At 37.0% G+C, this 22,596-nt stretch overlaps 1 protein-coding gene across 1 annotated transcript in view; it reads right to left on the bottom strand.

Annotated features, from left to right (window-relative positions):
• Positions 1–201: 201 nt before the first annotated feature.
• LOC101846653 (titin homolog) overlaps positions 202–22,596 on the bottom strand; it is a gene marked incomplete in the record, with an annotated part of 84,698 nt that continues 62,303 nt past the window's right edge. The window contains 21 exon segments of the mRNA XM_013082631.2: positions 202–1,056; positions 2,092–2,204; positions 3,417–3,492; positions 4,592–4,675; positions 5,220–5,368; positions 5,899–6,103; positions 6,976–7,320; positions 8,087–8,199; positions 8,958–9,033; positions 9,640–9,723; positions 10,558–10,706; positions 11,591–11,795; positions 12,759–13,265; positions 13,858–13,970; positions 14,976–15,051; positions 16,162–16,245; positions 16,710–16,858; positions 17,976–18,180; positions 19,039–19,782; positions 20,949–21,061; positions 21,607–21,682. Of these exon segments, the coding sequence (XP_012938085.1) occupies positions 931–1,056; positions 2,092–2,204; positions 3,417–3,492; positions 4,592–4,675; positions 5,220–5,368; positions 5,899–6,103; positions 6,976–7,320; positions 8,087–8,199; positions 8,958–9,033; positions 9,640–9,723; positions 10,558–10,706; positions 11,591–11,795; positions 12,759–13,265; positions 13,858–13,970; positions 14,976–15,051; positions 16,162–16,245; positions 16,710–16,858; positions 17,976–18,180; positions 19,039–19,782; positions 20,949–21,061; positions 21,607–21,682 (3,792 nt within the window).

The following is a 22,596-nucleotide window of genomic DNA, read 5'->3' as shown; positions in this document are numbered from 1 at the left end:
AAATAACTAAGCTAAATAAAAAAAAACCCACTGCATTTTCTCAGGAATGAAAAGAAATCACAGTAGTGGCACTGGCATGTCTACACTAGTAGAAGTGAAATATAATTTGAGGATTAAAATATTGAGAAAAATTTTTTCACACATTGATATCACAGACTGGTCAGAAAACAACAATAGACTTGTAATTGACAACGAGATGCAAATACAAATACTGTTATAATGTTCAGTTTATCAGGTGAACAACAATTTAAGATGGAAATCAGTTGTTGGTCTACACTAAAGAGCTAGCCTTTATGAAGGAAACAGCCTTTATGAAGGAAACATAATTTTGTGTTGTGAAATACACAATTGTTAAGTGTTAAGAATTTCCTTAGATGAATGGTTAACTGCTTATATGAGTGTTGATAATACTGAGCTGGGAGTTTTGAAATCAGTACAATATACAGTTACAGTGTTGTCCCTTCTTTTGAAATACCATACTTGCACAATATAACTGACATATATGACAAAGTGTCCTAAAGTAAGGGTTGAATTTTATACTTCAAGCGATGTTGAGACTTCTCAATTGTCAACAAATGCCGGGTATATCTGTGAATCTATGACCTTTACAGATTGTATCCTGTGCGGACTGGGTGTACATACATTAGTTCCAGCAGCAGGACTTCTTCAAGCCAAAATTCTGAGGTACTGATAAGTTCTATTTGATCCGGAGAGAATCTTGATCATAGGGACCATTGTGTTGTCAACATTGCAACCGATCCTATTGCTGTTCTACTTTGATTAAAATATTGAAACATTGTCTTAGGCAAAATAGTTATCAAACATATAATACTGCTTCACAATATATATATCGGTATAATATAATTCAATAAAAAGCTTCCATTATAAAGAGGTATCAGCAGTGATAAACCCACAAAACATCTCTAGTGTTCACTTTTTGTCAACGATTTTGAGCAACGTATTCTTGTAGTCGCCTGAGGTATCGCTCTCAATGTCTTGTCTGAGAGAGCGTTTGTAGAGTTGTTGGTATTTGCTCTTGATTGCTGGGAGATCCACCTGTTGGCAGTAGGAGAAAATGGTATCGCAGATAAATATAACTCAATATATAAAACAAAACTGCAGTGAAGTGATATAGACTTTGGCTTAAGCAGACTTTGCTGTATTCAATTCTCAACTTAACATCATCTTTCTCTCTTAGTAAGCTACGTTGACTAAAATTGAGCTAATTCGCCTTGAATTTCAACTTGGCAACAACTAGGTTTGTGTGATCGGATTCCAGTAGCTGAACAGACTCCTCCGATTATCCCCCATTTGAGAATATTTCTGTAAGTTTGGTTTCAAATCATCAAACTGAGCCAAACTGTTAAAAAGTATCTGTAAGACAAAGTTAATTTTGTCTAATTCAGAAATTATATGCTTTGCAAAAAACGATGGAATAAATTCTATGATCCACTCAGCAAGTTGTGTCCTGTGATGCTAGTAACAGCATTTTGCCTTTAGAGCTGAAGGTCTTATATTCTGCCTTCTAGGCTGTTAGCCAAAGTACCCTGTATAATTTGAATGGGAATTGCTCTAAAATTTAAAACAAAAATAATAGATCTATTACTCTTGTTTGATTTTTTGTTGCTTAAGTGCCTTTAAAAAGCATATAGAGTCAACCAAGCTCTAATGGCCACCTGCATTATACGACAATCACCCATACAAACAGCAACATCTTATTTCCTTCTTCCCTGCTTTAAAAAAAAAAACATTACAGCACTATAACGCCACCATGTAAGATGTCCACCTGTCTAAGATGACCACTTTTCTCCTCGACAATGGATGGTCGCCTTAGACAGTCTTTTCTGTATACGTTCTACACACTTTTTTTACTTTATCAAAGGAAGAGGACACACAGAATTTGTTATTGTTTGATATCTTAAAGAAATAAAAGATCAAGATCTAGGGCATTAAAAGCAGAGGAAAGAGAATAGAATAAACCTAAGTATGTATCTTCAATATGAAAAGAGCAGTATGGCTCCGATTCAAATAAGCCTCTCCTCAGGTTAATTAATACTATTAATAATCAGAGCAGTTTGAGATACTCCTTACCTCAGAACGGGAGACGACAGTCCTTATCAGCAGTGTGTCATTGGTGCCCACTCCTTTCATAGCTTGATTTAGCCTCTCCGCATAAAACGTGGGCTCATCATCTGAAGCTTTCACTGAAATTATTATTTGTATATTATCTATTACTTTTAGGAATTGCTATGAATGAAATAAGTCAATACCTTCTTATCGCTTAATATACTATGCACCAGTTCAGCTGGAGAGCTGGTCAGAACCATTTGCCTGGTGTGCCAGTTGCGAATTAGTGCAGCTTATGAAGACTGTTTACAGTGTAACGGCAGGAATTGGCTATATGTTCAAGCAGTGGGCCGGAATAAGTAATTTCTAATATCTTGTAGGCCAAAGCAGTAGAAAACTAGGTGAAATCTGTTGAAATACTCAAGCTCTCAAAAGTGAGACTAAAATTGACACAAGAACATACATCACTCAAGGGTATTTCACGAGATAAAAATATTAGTATTAGGTCTATTGCTTCCATCTGGGCTAGAAACTATCAATTATTATTTTCAAGACGGACAGTTTTGTTTTAATTAGTTTTCAACTCAAAGCTGGCCACATTCAATATTAATATTATTAACCACATGGTCAACACACAGGCCGAACTGAAATTGCTTTTGGGTCAGCTGGCTTGTGGGTTGTAGTTTGCCCAGGCCTGAGGTACAGAATATAAAATCTTAGCCAATCAATGCTCCCTTTCTATCAAATGTTTTTGCAAGGAGCATTAATTTCTGTTCTGTGTCGTGTTTATTGATTGATGCAAATAAGTTAAACAGGAGAAAAATTGCAGTGAAATATGTGATGCTGAAAAAAGTAATAATTAAAATGGATACTTCATCTATTTTGATCTCTTTTCCAACTCAAGTTCAGCTCTAGAGAGAAAATGTGTTTCATTATCAACAGACTAAAATCTGGGAGCAGAACATCCCAACAAACGTTGAAAATTACTCAAGGACCATTAAAGAAATTTTTTTCACATTATGTGGTAAAATTGTTGTAGTGCAAACATTTCATTATGCTTCAGTTGAATTTGTTGAATACAAACACAAGTAACAACAAAACTAAATTAGCTGAAAATAGTTCCACCAGCTTACAAATCAGTCAACACTCTTCGTTTCAGATACTTTTTTTCTTTTGTTGATCTTTTTCAAAACTAAAAAGATAAGAAAGTCTCTCTGAACATAATGTTCCGCTTCATGCAAGCTGAAATGAAAGATAACTGATATAAAACTCATTATATTTTCACCTACATTAGAGAAAGACTTTTCATTATTATTACATTTTTACTATCAGACTAAAATGAGACTTACCTAAGGCAAGGTAAGCATTCTCAGTGTCACCACTGCTCGCTTTCTTGATAGATTCTGTGATGTCTTCTTTAAAGAGCTGTGGGGCAAATAATTATAAATTGCTATAAAAAAATAAATCATTCTTGCTGTTGGCAGAGGATAGGGTTTGTTAATTCTTTAACAAAGATATTTACAAATGGAATCCATTGAGCGCTAATAATATCTTACACGTGACCATTTTTTATCTGCAACATAATAGACACAGTTCTGTACTTGCAGAGTAAAGAAATATTTGTTAAAATTTGTGTAAATGAGGCATTGGTTGTCCTGAGGTTCGGCTACTGGGCTCATAATTAAAAAGTTGGGGATTCAGGGGTTCGAGGCTCAGCTCGTCCAAATTCATGTCCTTATGAAAGTTGAAAGGCACGTTACAAAATTTTCCTCTCTTCACCAAGGCGTGAATGTGTAATCGGCTCTCGACACTGAAAGATATAACATTTTGTTTAGCGTATAGAACTTGCTGTTGAGAGGGAATTTAGTCTGAAAATGCTTATTTATTTATTTATTTATCTATTAATTAATTAATCAATTTACTTATCTACCTATTTGAACAATTTACATTATTGTTCTTTTAAAAGTAGTTGGAAAGAGGAATCTCATGGTCTAGAGGCTACGGTGAACGCCTTATTTTATAGGTCCCTGGTTCGAAACCTGATAGCAACGGAAAATTTTCTTTTCTAAAATTATCTTCTTTCACCTCTCTCACCGGGTTCTGTCGTCTACTTTTGTCTCCACTTTCTGCCCCCTCCCCCTCACTTCCCTTTGCCCCCTCCCCTGGACTCCTGATACTTTCTGCAGCCTTTCTACTGCTACTCCATTGCCCCTTCTTATACTGCTGTCTTTCAGCCATACCCTTGATCTTATGGTAAGGAAGATCTAACACCATGCCTTCTTGGATAAGGGTGACAAATCTCGGAGGTCCTAAAATCGATAAGAGTAGGCTTCAGCTGCCACTCAGGTAAAAATTCAAAATTCCAACAAAACTGAAAATGTTTAACATGTCCCACGCGCTCATATGACTTTATGCACTTGTGAGCGCCGTGAAACACTTGCCAAAACAACAAGTAGTTGAAAAATAATACGTAAAAGAATTATACTAGTACAATGGGGCCATCATGGCTATGTAAAATAATTACCTTCTTGTGGGCCTCAGCAACAGCACTGATTTGTTTCTTGTTGCCATTTGAGAGAGCTTCCTTCAAACTTTGAGCTGATGGTTCCTACAAAATAAATAATTTTTAAACGAATGTTTAAACTAAACATGCACATAGAACATGTCTTTATTTGACTGATCTGGCATATTTGATTATACTATTTTATGAGAAGACACCTTTAAAAATCCGGAGGATGTTCAATGAGATAGCAAATAAATCAATCTCTCTAAATGTCTCTCTGTTTCATGTTCATCTCTGTTTACAGTGATTATGGATATGGATGTAAAAAAATGCTCATCTTTAATCAAGTTTTTGACTTTTCTTGGAAACTTGTCGAGATTTACTCAAGAACCTTTCATATGGAGACAAAAAACATTTGAACATTCTGAATCTAAATAAATAAATAAGGAGTGGTGTAATCTTTGTGACCACTAATGATAGGCTAAGGTAATGTTTGAAAATATCTATCATGTTATTTATCATTCTTCTTCTTCTTCTAATCTATATATCCTGAATGTTATGATAGGAAAGTTCCCACAGGAATCAAAAACATTATCCTCTTCCCTCTCCACCCAGCAGGATTACTTTATTTTGAGGACAGAGATCTCACATCATGTAACTTCTTGGCATCTGTTTCAGCCTTCTTTTTGTCGGCCTGGACATTGGAATCTCCTTGGTTGTTGAGCAACTGAAGCAGCAGCTGCTGGAAGTCTCCACTTGTGTCCTTACGGATATCCTCAGACACTTCTGACCTATACGCTGATGGAGAAACAATTATAAAAATAAAAAGATTTGCACCTTGGTATTAACAATGTATACTATCAACAACAAGATAAACATTTTGGTGTGAAAGTATTTACATAGTTAGCATACAGTTATTTATGTAGAGAATTTCAAAAAGATTTTACGTGTCATGCACAGTAATCTTCCATCACAACACTCTTTATAGTTTGGCTGTCAATGTCTGAGGATGACTAATGCATCTGAAGAGAAAAGTATTTCCTAAAAGAAATAGAAAAATTTAGATATAAAGATTAAGATGACTTGTGACTTCTGCAATGGCCAACGGAACAAGTTCTGGGAAGAGGACACAGAATTAGGAAGAGTTTACCTTATTTTGAGCATTTCAAAACTTCATTTCCATTTGTGGATATGTGCAGCTGGCAGGCTTTCCTCTCGGCTCCAGCATTTCTTATTCTATCTCAATACACAAGAGCAAAATTATGTCAAAAGGTAGACAGAAGGTATAATATTTATGGATTTTTGAAGAATATCATGGGACGCGTTACCTTTTTTGTAAGATTTTTTTATGTCTGCAAGTTGAGGAGGAGTGTGAGAACACAGGATGCCTATTAGGATCGTCTCGTCTGTCCCCATGCCTTTGACTGACTCGTGTAAACAATGGGCATCGTACTCAACTGGTTTCATCATCAGTCCCAGGATGGTTTCTTCCAGGTCGCCGCTAAGCTCGGACTTGAGTTCACTTGTAAGATCCTGGAATAGAGAGATACACAAAGGCGATAGCCTTGTGGTATCTGTGGCCTTGGGATTTTGCCATTGGATATTACATGAAATCAAATGGTTGTGGGTTTGATTTCTCAGAATACTGCAAGAATATTGAAACGAACAACACCCATGTTACAGCCATGCTGACCCGTAGTTCTGCCTCCTCATCCGTCAAGAACAGCTTGTTCTATTGAGACTTGGAACTGGTCATAACTGACTGAAACATCATCTTCTTCACAAAGTTTAGGATCAGCAACTCAGAGCAGTGTCAGTGTGGAACCTGCACCCAAACAGAAAAATCACATACTACAAGCCTGGCCAATGCATGAAGCACTTGGAAGGAAATATTGGTCCAACCCTATGCAGGGAGCCCCAAAACTTTACAGGAAATTGGAGAACCTGAGGAACACAGCAGCCTTTGCACAAAAGACTGGGACGTCTATTGAAGGAGAATGAGAAAAAGAAAAAGATTTCTGACAATAATATTGAGTTCAACTTGGAACCTTCAAGAAAGACACTTTACACAATTTTTCCCTTCTTCATCTTGGTGTGAATAGGGTACCGGTACCAGCCTCAACAAGGATGGAAAAAACTAACTACTGTGGATTTTGCATTATGTTGTTGAAGCCAGGATTGACTCTGGCTCAGTTGGCCTTAACGTATTAAAAGTATTGAAAAGATTTCACATACTAGTTTTTAAATATTTTTGTGGTTCACAGACATTAAAAAGTGATAGATCATTTTGTGTGTTTATGACGCCATTCGTCTGAATTCTCTCACAGTGTATAACTTGAAAATTAAGAAGCCAAAAACCCTTGAGATAAAAGAGATAAATTTTAATTAGATTTTTAAAGATTTACCTTTTTGTAAAGATCCTGGTATTTTGACTTCAAGTCTTGTCTTTCACTGTTCGATCTCCTTGTAATGATACCAATTATCACATCTTCATTTGTTCCAAGGCCATCCATAGCTTGAAATATCTTTATTGCGTCTTCTTCATCTTTTTTGTTATCTTTGTCTTTATTTTCCTTGGTAGTTTTACTCTCATCAGATTTTTTCTTGTCTTTTGAGGTATTGGCCCCAGAGCTATCTAGGATAGCTAGAAGTGCTTTCTTGTAGTCTCCACTTGTTTCTTTGTCAATGTCTCCTCGAAGCTTGCGACTGTACAACTTCTCGTATTTGCTCATGATCGTAGGTAGATTCATCTGATGATTAACAAGACACATACACACAAAAATGAAAAAATATGTAAGCCTGCTGATATCAAAACTGTCCACACTTCAAAGTCAACATAAGAAGAGAAGGCAAGGATGATTAAAGCTTGAAATTGGAATTAAAGCAATATAGTTATTTGATAAATTCTCCATTTCATATCATTTATAGCCATTACCAAGAGGACTACAATAAACATCATCTCAAGGATAGTGCTTCTCTGATTTCTATTTCTTTCAACAAAATTAAGAAAAAAATTATACATTGACAAAACTAAAAGTCGGAAGATTATGAAAACTTCCAAAGTGCGTAGGGAAATCCTCCGATGTAAAAAGTCCTCATATAACGTTGCTTTCACAAACTGTTATCACAAAAACAATAGCATTAATACAAGTTGGTTCTCATAAGAAAATTCAACTACATAATATGATGTTAATGCTACAAACAAAAGTGATACTTTGTGGGAGTGCAAGCACGGTAGCCAACAAATGTTATTAATGTTACAGGGCTTAATCTGTAGCTATAAGCCTCTTGTAACTGTTTTAGAGAGAATGAAAACTGCCAGCACTAAAAAGTTAAATCATAGTGTTCAATTCGACAAAATATTTCCACATTGAAAAAAAAGGTAGTCATGACAGCCCAAACTCATATATGAGCCAAAAATGGTGTTACTATTATTCAAGATATTTGGTTTGCATTCATACCACTGATTTGTTTCCATCTATAAAAATTTACTCTGTGAGATCATGAAATACTTGCCTCAGACTGAGCAACAAGAATTCTGCTGAGCTGAGTCTCATTGGTTCCCTTTCCCTCCATGGAGCTGTTCAGTCTCTCTGCATAGAATGTCACCTCATCTTCTGCTGACTTCACTGAAAGGAAAAAAATCAATAGTTCCAGAATTCGGATAGAAAAGAGTAGGAGGATGTTGTGGGGGAAATTTTTATTAAGAATTGACTACTTTAGAGTGGTCAAAAAATCGTGGCGCAATTTATTGTCAAATGTCTCCTCAACTATCAAACATAAAATCTCAAGCTTTTGCACAGTGTCAACTTGTATCAATTTGTCTGAACAGATCAATATTTTTGTAAACACCTGTTAGCTGTATTCTAGAAAATTCCTCAATAAATACTAATAAAACATCCCAGTGGGTGGTTTCTACTGATTTTAAAAGGTTTACAGCAGGGACAAATATATTGCTTTTAAAAGTAAGTCAGGCATTTTTTTCTAATCTCGAGATTATCTTTATTTAACGCATGATTTGAGAACTTTTAGAGCAAAAGTGTGTTCACTATAAAATTAATTCTTTGTAACTATTTCTGCCATTAAAAAGTGTCATAGGTGAGCTGTGACGTAAGCCATATATACGTATGTAAAATGTGTGTGAGAAGCGGGAAGTGCTGTGAACAATTCCATTTTCTGCTTGAAGGAGATTTGTAGTATTTTATATAAATTTATTGAAGAAAAGTTGTAAAAATCTAGCCTCAATTGTTGTAGAAAAATGTGGGCTGGGCTTTTGCTTTCCAGATTTTCACTAGCAAATAAGAGAAAGGCAAATAACCAAGCAGCTTTGGGAACAATTTAGCTTTTTGCCTGAACACAGACTACAGAAGAATTATTTCCCACACACCTAAAGCAAGGTACGCCATCTCTGCATCTCCGGAGCAGGCTTTTCTGATTGATTCTGTGATGCTTTCCCCAAACAGCTGAAAAAACAAGAAAAGCAAAAATTAGGATAGTGCCTACCTCATATCTTTAGATACATCTATGTACTGTATAACCTTCGCACCCGTTTTGTCAAGAAAATCAACAACATAACAGCAACGCAGTGAAATAACTTTGGGAAAAAGCTGCAATGTAATTCTTGGTTCAGATTATGGGCACACTTGTCTCTTGTCTATCATTCTATTTCTTTAGTTCTTATTTCAAAATCTGCCCAAAGAGATTTGTCTCATTTATTATATAATCAATAAACCCTGTCAGATGTTTCCTCGTCATGGAAAATGAGCCCGAATGTAACATCTTAATGACGAAGTGTCTTATAAAATGACTAGTTGACTAGCTAAGACAATGACTCCCATCCATTTTTTGTGACAAAAAAGCACATAAATCACTGGAGTAATTTTAGTAGCACACGTTGGTATTTCTTGAAAATCAATTAAAGAGTAGGATTTTTTTTTTCTAGTCATAAGCAATTCTGTTGAACACAGTCATTACTTATAAAGCTATTCGTCATAATATTTAAGATGTTGAAAACAGCTTCTGATCGAGCATTGTGCCAAATCCTGAAGAAATGTATTCTCCTCACTCACTTTCTGATGTGCTTCTCCTGTGGCCTTGACCTGGGCTGGACTTCTCTTAGCTAATATCTCCCGAACTTTCTCTTTAGATGGTTTCTGGAGGAAGAATATGTAGAAAGGAAAAAGAAAATGGTAACAATGTAAAATCAGCAAAATGTGTGCAGAAAAAGTTTCGGAAGCTACAGTTCACAGCTTATCAATTACACAGCGAGTAGTATAAATTGTCATCTGTACCACTATTATACTCCATATACTTTCTACTTCTGACATTTACATCCAGTTATTACAATTTGTCAAAAAGTAAGAATCAATGCTCTGTTTTTTTAACTGATGAACTTAATTTGTATTCCTCCTATTTTAATAGTATAGAAAAACTGTTTTAAAAAGTAAAAGTTACACACATAATTAGCTTGTTAAAATTCTCAAGTCACTAAATAAGAACATTTCATTTGTCTCATAACTAGGTCAACAGGAGTGTCACAACAGATTTGGAAAACTATCATTATCAAGCAATTGCCTATCATTCTCCATCTCCTAAACGCTGCAGTTCTGTATGTCATTATTCTTGCCACTGATTACACAAGGCATTGAATATCATGTGTCAATACAAAACTATGTAACACAGCCACAGATTGTCCTCAATAGTTGTGAAAAGGACCCCTCAGCTTAAAAAAATTATTGAAAAAAAAGTTATGAATTCTTCATCTTTAAGTGTTAAATCTGAAACAGACATCAACACTCATGGTTCATCACTTATTACTTTGATTGATTACCCTAAAAAGAATCCCAATATATTTTCCTGGTCTTTTCTCTTCACCCATCTTTTCAAGTTCTCTCAGTGAGTTATTCTTGGTCAACGTCTGCCCCATTTGTTGCCTGTTTTTCCCAGAGATTGATTATTATAGCATAATGCAATGTTGGGCTCCTTACATCACGTAGGGTCCTGGCCTCCTCCTCTGCCTGGTCCTTGTTAACGTCCGAACCTTCCTCTCTCTGACCATTCAACAGCTGGACAAGAAGCTCCCTGAACTCTCCGCTGGTATCTTTGCTCACATCTTTCTCCAAGTCCTGCTTGTACACTGATATATGAAAGCAAAATTTCCCATGAAGATGCAATGAATGCATACTCACATACTCACTGGTATAACCAACTGACAATGGAGACAATCAGCCTGCCACACACTGAAATGGACCTTATGAAGAGGGACGAGGAAGCATGGAGCACCCCGTCTTCTTAAGACCCCAGTTCTACATTCAAGTATTCAAGTATACTCAGTGGTATAGTAAGGTATGGGTATTCAATACTTTAAGGTTATTTAAGAGAATCTTAACATCTTTATCAGGCCAAGTGGGAGGACAGTCTTGAATACATCCAAAATTGTCATAAAAATTAATGCTCCGAGCTACCGGTGTTGGCAAATAGTGTTCACTTCAAAATGATATGAGGAAACAGAATATCATTTGAAAGTTCAAAGAAAACAATAACATAGCACACAAATTCAGGAAGTAAGCTACATCTTGAGAGAAAATAAATACAGCATGGATTGCACTTTCATTGACAACTGTTAAGAGAGCCTTTTGCAATTTGTAGGACTTTGTATATGACTTTTGACAGTCATGTAACTCCAAAACTACAATACATGTGCCATTGCCATGAAATTAATTCCTTCCTAATCCCCTTCCAGGGAGGTGGGGTGGGGTGGGGGGGGGGATAGAACCACTTAGCACGAAAGGAAAGAGAAAAATCCTCTGGTAGTGGAAATAAAGCTTACATGAACATGAATATAGTTTATATGAACATGATTTGTGATGTTTGCTTCAGCATATCATTAATCTTACTTCCTTACTTCATCTGTCTTCTTTACCCCTGATCCAAGTGACATAATCTATTTGTGTCTGATTGACTATTCTACTGTTCAAAGAAGATTCAAAACTTTCAAATAATGGGATCCTGAGAACCAACCTTTTTTGTAAACTGCTTTGATTTCTTTTAGGTCAGCTGTGGACTTGGCGGTGATGATACCAATCAGAGTTGTCTCATCAGTGCCCAGGCCTTTCATGGCCTCATGCAGACAGAAAGCGTCATACTCTACTGGTGGCATCATCAGTCCCAGGATGACTTCTTCTAGGTCACCGCTCAGTTCAGACTTCAGATCTTTCTCCAGCTCCTGAGTGTAAACAAAAAGAGTGTAAATCAACATGTTTAAAGATTGTTATTCATATAACGGGACGTTCAGAAATGAACTCTTAGTGTACGGCACATTAATCCAGCTAGCTTGCTATGCGTATCAAACACACCAGCAGAAGTGGTGCACAACATTGCTCGGTTGTTTAAATCAAGCAAAAATTAATGTTATCAATAATTTATCTTCGTGTTTATTGTAAAGAGTATTCATTTCTACTCAGTTTGTTGTTTATTTTATGCAGAGTTAAATGGGAGCAGTTATAAATTTATTTGTGAAGGATAGGATGTTAGAAAAAGTTGCAGACAAAATTAGTCTGGTACAAATGTGTAAGAGCCTTCCGTATAATAAGAGTTAAAAATGTGTAGAAATGTCTAATTAGAAGGAAAAAAAAGCGATGGGCCTGGCATGTTATAAACATGTTTTATTGATCAAATCAAACTGCATTATGGTATGAGAACTCATCACATTGCACACTTTGCACGTAATTGCCTCAAGGGAGCCTGATAAAACTTAAATGTTACATAATTTCAATAAATTCAGTGAGTTATGCAGTTTGCATTTGTCTATCCCACTGTTCTCAAATAGAATTCCCAAACTATCTTTTCATTCCTCCCTTGGTGCTAAAAGTAAATTCATTCTTGATGATGTTAACCTATGATCTAATCCTTTTAGTGATTTTTACTTGGTTTCTTGAATTTTTTTTGAAAGACAAGTCACTCCCCCCCCTCTCCCAGTTCACATTTAAATGCTATGAGAAGACACAAACAGAGCCTACGGTACTTCAACTCTGTCTATAGTGAATGTGAATGCTGCCTCTTGATTTTTATTGAAGACCCACAGATGGACCTCAGTAATGGTTTTAAAGCAAAACCTATGTATTCCAATTGCATGGTTAGCACATGACACCATTAATAGGAAACAAAGGTAAACATTCTCCAAACCAACCTTCTTGTAGAGTTCCTGGTATCTCTTCTTAATCTGTTGTCTCTCAGCATTAGATCTGCTGGGGATGATGTCAATGATGGTGTCCTCATCAGTACCCAGACCTTTCATAGCTTTGTACAAGCGGGTTGCATCTTCATCATCATCTTGTTTCTCATCCTCTTTTTGCTCAGACTTCCCTCCTTTCTTGTCCTTCTTCTCGTCTTTATCTGTTTTGGCATCTTTGTCTTTATCTTTGCCTTTAGCGTCATCTTTTCCTTCTGCTTTCACTGGTGCAATTACGGCTCTCTTGGTTTCTTTCTGTTCTGCTTGTTTGGGTTCTTCTTTCTTCTTTGTGGTTTGTTTCTTCTTGGTACTCTTGGGTTTGGATTTGGGTTTTGTTTCTCCGCAGTTGTCTATGATTTTGAGAAGAACTTTTCTGTAGTCTCCACTTGTGTCACTCTCCACATCCTTTCTCAAAGAATTGCTGTACAGTTGTTGGTACTCTCCCTTGATGACAGGGAGGTCCAGCTGTAAAATAAACAAACAGGAAGAGCTTGTTTAAAAAAAAGAAAGGTTCTGGAGTGCACGGTTGCTGCAGCATGTTTATAAGGATGAAAATGAGACACAGAACATTATTTCAAACCAAGTGATACGTGGACAGAAGTCGATGAACTGAAACTGTTTGAAAGTCAGACCTCATATTTTTAATGAAAATCATATTCCTTACTCCGATCAAGAATATTGTGTTTTATTTAAGGTATCCAATCCCAATATTTGTAACAACAGTGTTGAGTACATCTGTCATTGTTGGAGAATACTCAGATTAAATTAAAAAATAAAGGATTCAAATTTTGAACAGAACAATTGAAAAATTAATTAGTCCATTATCATTGGGAAAGTATTTTTATAACCATCTTTCTCTCAACAAGGCAAATTTGGGAACTTGAGAAGCTTCTCTTTAAGTCCCACATGCATACATCAGTATTTGTTATGCAGAAGCTTTTAAACATCTAAATATTTAAGGTTCAAACTCAAGCTGGATAAGAATTGTTCTTTCTTTTTATATGAGTACTAATAAACATAGCCTCAAATTCATAAATGCATACAGAAATGCACTCACTTCAGAGCGAGAGACCAGAATCCTGATAAGCTGAGAGTCATTGGTACCAAAACCTTTCATGGAACTGTTAAGTCTCTGAGCATAGAACTCTGTGAGACTATCTTGGGATTTCACTGAAGCAAGCATAAAACAACACAAATTATGACTAATAACATAAGCATCATGGCAAACCGAGCACATTTTGAATATACAGTCAAACCTGTGTAAGATGGAATCGCAAGGGAGCCAGGAAAAAATTCCGTCTTAGACAGGGGATTTAGGGGGGACATGGAGGGGGGGTTTCAAAGGCCCAGCTGGTGGGATCAAGGGCCGCTTGTCCGGTCGGCAAGCAGTGGTCAAACTTCTCACCTCTCAACTACTATCCTCTCTGATAATGACACGCATCAGTCTTACTTATCCAATTACCACCTCTGCTTGCATTTCATAGGACCACTGTTTGACCTATTAAAAACAGAAATGTTTGATCATCTCCTTTGCTTCCACTTTGAACCCCACCCATCGGTGTAACAGCACAGTCACCCAATGCCACCCCTCACTGCCATCCTGTATCAAGGATTCGAGGAACTTTTATCTCAGCTGGCTGTACGATCATGGCAACAGACATTTGTCAAACTAATTTCACACCTTTCTCTTCTGGCTACACAAGAGAGTTTCTAAGGTGGCTTGCTACTCGAGCACTTTTATTGACACTCATGAGATTTCACACCCACACCTCTGACCGTCTGCATCCCTCAGGGCTCACGTAGATGGGGTAACATCTACCCCCAAATTGAACCCCTACTCCACTTCCTCGCAGGGAGATTCCGTTAAGACAGGCTTACATTTTACACAGGTTTCCATTAAGGCAGGTTCGACTGTAGTACTTTTAACAGAACTGAATCAAGGAGACATTAAGATAACTAACATTAAAGCAAAAAAGATGGTCAAAAACAGACAATATCTAAGCATTTGTCAACAAAAGATTACCTTTCAAATATCAACAAGTTAAAAATCTTATTTTAAATCACCTGTACAACTGGGTTGAAAAGGACTATGCAGATTACTAATGAACTGCTTTAAATACACTAAAATATATGCACTGCCAGATATTGATGCATCCCCAAACAGAATAAACTTACCCAAGGCTATGTAGGCATCCTCAGCATCTCCAGAACTTGCTTTCTTGATGGACTCTGTAATGTCTTCACCAAACAACTGATGATATAAAAATTAACAAAGTGGATGCTCAATATTAATCCTTAAGTGAAATAATAATAGTAGTAGTACCAGTTTAAAAATTTTTTTTTTTTAAAACTGTCTACTCTCATGTGGAGACAGTTCTAGGCTCTTTGCTTAAATCCAATTGTACACATTCATAAATGAACGATATTGTGCCTAGACTGCTGTGAAAAATGAATCTTCACTCACATGCACACACAAAATTAGAAGAAATCTCCCCCCCCCCCCCACACACACACTCTCACACACATACATTATATTTAGTTTTGAAACTGTTTCCTTTTCATGACAGAACTAATAGTTGTAGCAATAAATGTTTCATTGTCTGTTGCCTTGGCTGACACTGTAACAACAATCAGAAAACATCTCTCACTGTTTTGTTTTTGTTTTTGTAAAGTGTTTTACGGCGCTCGCAACTGCATAGGTCACAGGAGCGTGCGGGACACTCCTAATATTGTCAGTTGGTAGGAAATTTTGAATTTTGCCCGGGTGGCGGCCGAAGCCTACTCTTATCGATTTTAGACCACCAACGGATCTTTAACGTGCGCAACTTGCACACGGGCCCTCCGAGATTTTTCGCCCTTGTCCGAGAAGGCTATGTGTAGATCTTTCCTACCAGAAGATCAGGGGTGTGGCAGAAAGACAGCAGTAAGGAGGAGCCAAGGAGTAGCAGTAAAAAGGCTGCAGAAAGAGTCAGGAGCCCAGAGGAGGGGGCAAAGGAGCTGAGGGGGTGGGGGAAGAAAGTGGAAATGAAAGCAGACAACAAAACATTGCTAGAGAGCAGGAAAGGAGGTGAAAGGAGACAATTTTAGAGAAGAAAATTTTTCGGTCGCTACCCGGATTCGAACCCGGGACTTTTGAATGAGAGGCCACCACCTTAACCTCTAGGCCATGAGAGCCCCCTCTCTCACTGTAGATGTGCTTCATAGAGTATGATGACCAGCAAATCCATGAACAATGCAATAGATATGTTGTCACATTTTCTGAAAAGGATCTCTTTCTCTCCCTCTCTCACACACACACACACACACACACACACACACACACACACACACACACACACACACACGTCAACTGTAAAATTACTTCTTCATGGGCAGCAGCTGTAGCCTTAACCTGGGTCAGGCTTGCCATGGAAAATGCTTGTTTAGCTGTATCTTTGCTTGGGTTCTGTTGAAAACATGGAAGAAAAAATATAACAAATATTGCCAACATAAAAAAAAGCTATAAAGTTTTTGACCTCTTGTTTTTGTTTTCCCTGGTCGTTCATTTAGATTTCATGCCTTTTAAAACACTGCCAACTTTCTTTTACTTTCTACAAACTAACTGAACAGCCTACTACCTATCCTATAATGAAAAATAAGCAAAATTAATATCAAAGTATCTGTGTTGCCTTTGGATGATGTATATTAGCAAATGATCTAGTAAATCTCATGAAAATTATGACAATAGCTGTTGGGCAACAAACACTATGATGAGAACAGGTGGGAACAGCAATTTCTGTTGAGCATTTTTCAAGCTATTTTTGTCTGACAGTCTTTTACAGAGTTACCTATAAAACTTTTAAGATGGGTAAATATACAAAAGTATAGCACTGTGTTCGAACATCTCCTTTCTTTCGGTACTCCACTCACATCATGCAAAGCTTTTGCATCCTTCTCCGCCCTCTCTTGATCCACCTTTGAGTCCTCATCACCTTGACCGCTGACCTTCTGCACTAACAAGTCTCTGAAGTCTCCGCTGGTGTCACTCTTGACATCTTTGTCCAGGTCCGTCTTGTAAGCTGGATGGACAGAATGATAAGTAGAAAATAAATCCCACACTGTTCACCAAGACAATTAACATATATTAAGATAAAAGAAAAAGGGACTGTGTTCAATACAAATAATATTGATTGACAGTAATAGTAATAATCTTTATTCATTTCTCAGAGAGAAATTTGTCTTGGTTATTTACAGAGAAAGTGGTGTTGCAAAGTTCAGGTGCACTCACTCATACACACAACAAGAAAGGACATAAATACATGACAGCTCCATAAACATTCTCTCTCCTTTTGTTTCATGTAGTACTGTTTGTCCATTAACTTCACTGCACTTGGTATGGAGGAATTTCTATTGTCTGCTTTTGATTCCTTGGAAATCAGTCATTTACTGTGGGTTGATAATTAAAAAATATAGGCTCCATATGAATTATCATGATTTCTTTGAATAGTGGGTTAAACAATCTATAATTAATAACATCCGAAATTTAAAAGGGGGAGGATGGAAGAGGGCACGAAAGAAAAATATGTAGTACAACATGGATAGGTCGAACACAGATGATTTGAAATTATGTATCCGTCGAACTGTGCCTACGGTCCTGTTTTTTCTTCTCTATCTTAGTAAGAAAATTACGCTAAGCTTGAAAGCGAATATCGATTAGTCGACCTAATTCTAATTACACTGCCGTAGGTGTTCAACGTCAATGCCCTTTGAGTTGCACTTGAAACAAAATAATAACAATAATAAAAAACAAGAAAAAGGCAAAGTCAGTAAAATATCACCCCCCCTCCCCTCCCACAGAGGCAGTGAGCTGTGCTATTTTTTAGCGAGCTGCTCGACACGTGTTCCGTTCACAGACAACTAAAGGGAGGTAATCGATCTATCGTTTTGTCCCTAAAGTAGCAATCTTTGTTGCTTCCCTTGATTATCCGACACATTCGATGCCACACTGTTTACGTATCACTCAAACTACGGATCCCTTAAACTACCGAGGCCGGACCCGAATTCAAGCTAGCCGTGTTATACTGTATATATTTGAAAAGAAATCTTGGCATATCAAATAAAGATATTGGGATGATTATTGAAACACGTTGAGTCAACTTCGGAACCAACATAAAAACACTTTCATCAATCTTTCACCTTTCTTGTAGACCCCTTTGATCTCATCAATCTCTGCTGGAGTCTTGGAGCACAAGATACCAATGAGAGCAGCCTCATCTGTGCCTTTGCCTTTCATGGCCTCATATAGACAGAAGGCGTCATACTCTACTGGGGGCATCATCAGTCCTAGGATGACCTCCTCAAGGTCACCACTCAGCTCCGACTTCAGTTCTTTTTCAAGGTCCTGGTATATAATGTATACATTAGAGTATCATTTCATTTTGCAAGCTAATTGAAAGAGGCAGTAATATACAAGCTAATTGAAAGAGGCAGTAATATTCGAGCAACAGTAAAAGTCTCTACGATTGGATCCGTTTAGTTAAACACTTGTTTTGACGCTCCACCCACTTTCAGGCTCTTAAAACCTTGTAAAAGGCAAAATGCATATTTTGTCTTCTTTGTTTTGTGATGGTAAATCAAGTTTTTGATCTCCTGCCCTCATTTATTTGTGAGGGTGGTAGCAGAATCAAACAATATTTTAAAAAAGCTTGTGAAATGATACATGAAAAGTTACAGTGCCAACTAACATTCAGGACCCTATTATAGTGCATTAAATGCAGATATTGTTTATACAAAGCTGGCAGAATAATGGTAAAGAAACCAGAAAGCAAAAGCTGCTGATGCAGATTTCTGTAGATACAAAAAATACAGATTCTTGACTCATTACAAAAAAAACTAGCTGGAAAAAAAAATGATACTAGTTACAACATCTGTTGTCTTAAATGAATGGTGATCCTGACACACTGATATAGTTTATTGTTAGGAGGTGCAATGTGACCAAGTCTAGCAGTTTTCAATTCCCTGCATTAAATGTTGATGGTCCAAGTGTAAAATTAAATTAGAAGCAAAAGAACTATAGTAAATAAAGCTTTTATTATTCTGTTTACCTCTATAGATGTTAAGAGACTAAATCAGATAAACTTTTTCCTTTCTCCCGAAAAATAAACCTTTCAAGAGTTGGTCCTTTTCTGACAGATTCAATAACTTATTATTCTAGGCCTACTTATTGTCACTTGTGTTAGACATGAAACAAAACACCAACCTTCTTGTAGAGTTCCTGGTATCTCTTCTTAATCTGTTGTCTCTCAGCATTAGATCTACTGGGGATGATGTCAATGATGGTGTCCTCATCAGTACCCAGACCTTTCATAGCTTTGTACAGACGTGTGGCGTCCTCATCTTCATCTTTTTCCTCATCCTGATTCTTTTCCTTCTCTGCCTTGTCTTTCGTTTCCTCTTCCTTATCTTTCTTTGACTCTTTCTCATCCCCTTTTTTGTCTTTTTTACCTTTGTCAGTACCCTTCTTTTCATCTTTCTTCGCAGCCACTTCACTTTTCTCCCCTTTCTTTGCAGTGGCTTCATTTTTCTCTCCTTTCTTTGCAGATTTGTCTTCCTTTGCTTGGGAATCCTCTCTCTTTGTCTTGCCCTGATCTTGCTGGGTTTGGGATTTGGCTGCTGCCTTTTTCTGTGCTAGTGGCTGCTCTTTCTTCACAGATTTTGTATCTTCTCTCTTGGTTTCCTTGGTGTCACCTTTGTTTGATGTCTTTGTGCCCTCTCGCTTTGTTGTCTTTGAATCTTCTTTTTTGGGAGAGTTAGCTCTTCCACCACCTTTCTTCTGCTTTGCATCTTTCCCTGCTTTGTTGTCCTTTTTCTCATCTCCTCCATGGGAACCAATGAGTTTTAGAAGAGTCTTTCTGTAATCACCACTTGTTTCATCCTGCACTTCATCTTTCAGTGATTTGCCATACATTTCCTTGTACTTGCTTTGTATAGCAGGCAAATCTCCCTGAAATTTGTCAGCAAAAGTACAGAAACTGTTATTATCCACTGACGTCAAAATAAAAAAAAAATTGCATTGTCAATATGATGTTCTCTATATTGTTTAAGTTGAGTTCATCCCTAGTGGTTAAGGCATTGGTCTTAAAATTATGAGATTGGGGGTTCAGTTCCCTGTTGCATAACCCTCTTTTGCTTAGTTTAGCCAGCAGCAAATGGAGACCAACACATTGTCAAAGATTATAGTGTGTAATAGAAAAACAACAGTGAGTTCTGAGCACACTGCTTTGTTGCATTGTTTTTGGACCCCCCCCCCCCCATCCCCTTGATCTCTTCTTCTTTGCATTTCCCTGCTAGATCTCATGGGTAGTCAACTGCTGGTTCTTCAAACTGCAGTACAACTGATTTTTATGTATGTGATCATTTTACCTACTTTGTGGGACCCCTGGACTTTAAGTTCAAGATAGCCTCATTTTGATCTTGAAGGTTCTCTATTTTTTGGGGGGTACTAACTAAAGAGTTTTCTCTTTTGGTATGAACTGATTTTGAATTTTGCCCAGGTGGCAGTTGAAGCCTACTCTTATATTGATTTTGGGACCTTAATGGGATCTCTAATGTACACAACTTGCATGCGGACTTCCGAGGTTTTTCATCCATACCTGAGAAGGCTAAGTGTCTAGTCTAGTTTATGATCAGGCATGGGGCTGAAAGGTAGCAGTAAGAATGAACTAGGCGTAGCACTAGAAAGAGTCAGGAGTAAGAAAGAGAGAAACAGATAGAGAGCTAGGGGAGGGGTGAAAGAGAGGAGAGGAGAGTTGATGGCAGAACAGTACTAGAGAAACAGGAAGCAGGACAAGGAAGACAATTTTAGAGAAAAATATATTTTTCTTTCTAGCAGGTTTCGATTCAGGGGTCTTTTGACTGAGAGACAAACACCATACCTCTAAGACCATAAGAGCTCTAAGCTTCTCCTTGATTGTTTGGTTTAAAATAAAAAAGCTACCTTCAATGCAAAGAATAATTCATAGATAAATGAATTGCACTCCTCCGAAAAATGTGCAGTATAGACAAAACCTCTTGCATTCTATACACATAAGATGTTGAACAAAATAGCCTGAGGAGGGTATTTGAAATACTGTATATAGCATGTACAGCATAGCACAAAGAATGGCAAACCTCTGACGTAGACACAATGATTCTGGTCAGCTGTTTCTCATTTGTGCCCAAGCCTTTGACTGAACTGTTTAGTCTTTCTGTGTAGAAGGTAACCTTGTCATCCTGAGATTTCACTGAAAAGTGAATAAATTCAATAACATAAAGAAGTTTCAAATACCAAAAACACAATAGATGGACTCATTAGGCAAATTGTTGCTTGAATGTTACTTGAGGTTAGGAACTAAAAACAGAAGAACATAATCATTTAGTACTAAGTGTAACAGTGTGGCAGGAATGTGAGAGCACATCATGCTGCAATAATTTTGTATTCTTAGTTTCTAACAGAAAATCTTAGTATAACTTCTTCATTTGCCTAAAAGAATTGCACAGTTTACATAATGTAGGCTTAACTTAACTTAACACATGAAAATGGCAAGAAAAGACATAAACTTATGCCAAATTGTAAATTTAATGAGAAATAATAGGCTATATTTTTCTATCAGAACCATTTTCTTTTTATTGGGGATATAAAAAAAGGTTTTGTTTAGTCTAAAATCAGAAAAATTTGGTCCTAAATAAAAATCAGTTGACAGTTACTTTCAAATGATAAAAACTCCAAATCATATTCAGGCAGCTTTTCCTTCTCTCAAAAATTCATTACACAACACACGGAACTCACCGACTGCCAGGTAGGCTTCTTCAGAGTCACCAGATGATGCCTTCTTGATAGACTCAGATATGTCTTTGTTGTAAAGCTTTAAAGGAAAGGTGGATTGGACACAACATGAAACAACTATCATTTAGACTAAAAATATTCAGGGGTTTCAGAAATCAGATTTTCATAATTTTTCTTTCTTTTCTTGTGGAACGAGAAAAAAAGTGAACATGATCATACATACTGCATGAATTTGAACTGAAGAGTAGCTCACAACACACATATGAAATACAAAAAATCCTTAAAAAATCAAGAAATTAGCACTTTTCTTTGCAGGTCACTAAGGGCAAAGCAAGTTTGGTGTAGCTCAAAGATAGCCAACATCAGGAAGGAATTATGTAAGGGTCTCTAATTCTTTTGCTAAGACATTGCTTTATCATGTAATATATCAGCTCACCAGTCCATTAGCATATCTGAATCTTAAAGGTGACACTTTTACAATACATGGATTTACTAAACCTATAATATTCCTTTTTAAAATGGTGCCTTAAGTTACCTTTTGATGAGCCTTTGCTGTTGCATCAATTTGAGCTTTGCTGTTTTTTGTGAAAATTTCACGAAGTGTTTCCTTGGACGAATTCTGTTGAAGTAAAAAAAAAATGATTAGGAAATAGTATTTTTCTTTAAAGCTGCTTTGTATGATACAGATTCACAGTAGGCTACTATACAGTGTATTCAGAGAGCATAATAAATTCAGACACAAAATGTTGAACTTCTTGTGGTGAATTTAAATTTAACAAATTTGATATAAATCAAGGCCGGCTCTGTTACTCCGAACGCTCGGGAAAATAAACTTGAACTCTGAATAAGCAAATGGAGTGGCCCGTGTGTGTGTGTGTGTGTGTGTGTGTGTGTGTGTGGGTGTGTGGGAGTGTGTGTGTGTGGGTGTATTTGTGTGTGTGCGTGTGAGTATGTGTGCATGTGTGTGTGTGCATGTGCGTGAGTGTGTGTGTG

Source organism: Aplysia californica, unplaced genomic scaffold, assembly GCF_000002075.1.
Source record: "Aplysia californica isolate F4 #8 unplaced genomic scaffold, AplCal3.0 scaffold00186, whole genome shotgun sequence".
In the NCBI taxonomy this organism is placed as follows: Eukaryota; Metazoa; Mollusca; class Gastropoda; order Aplysiida; family Aplysiidae; genus Aplysia; species Aplysia californica.
Note: the sequence above shows the minus strand (reverse complement) of the source record. Positions and strands in the feature narration are given on the sequence as shown.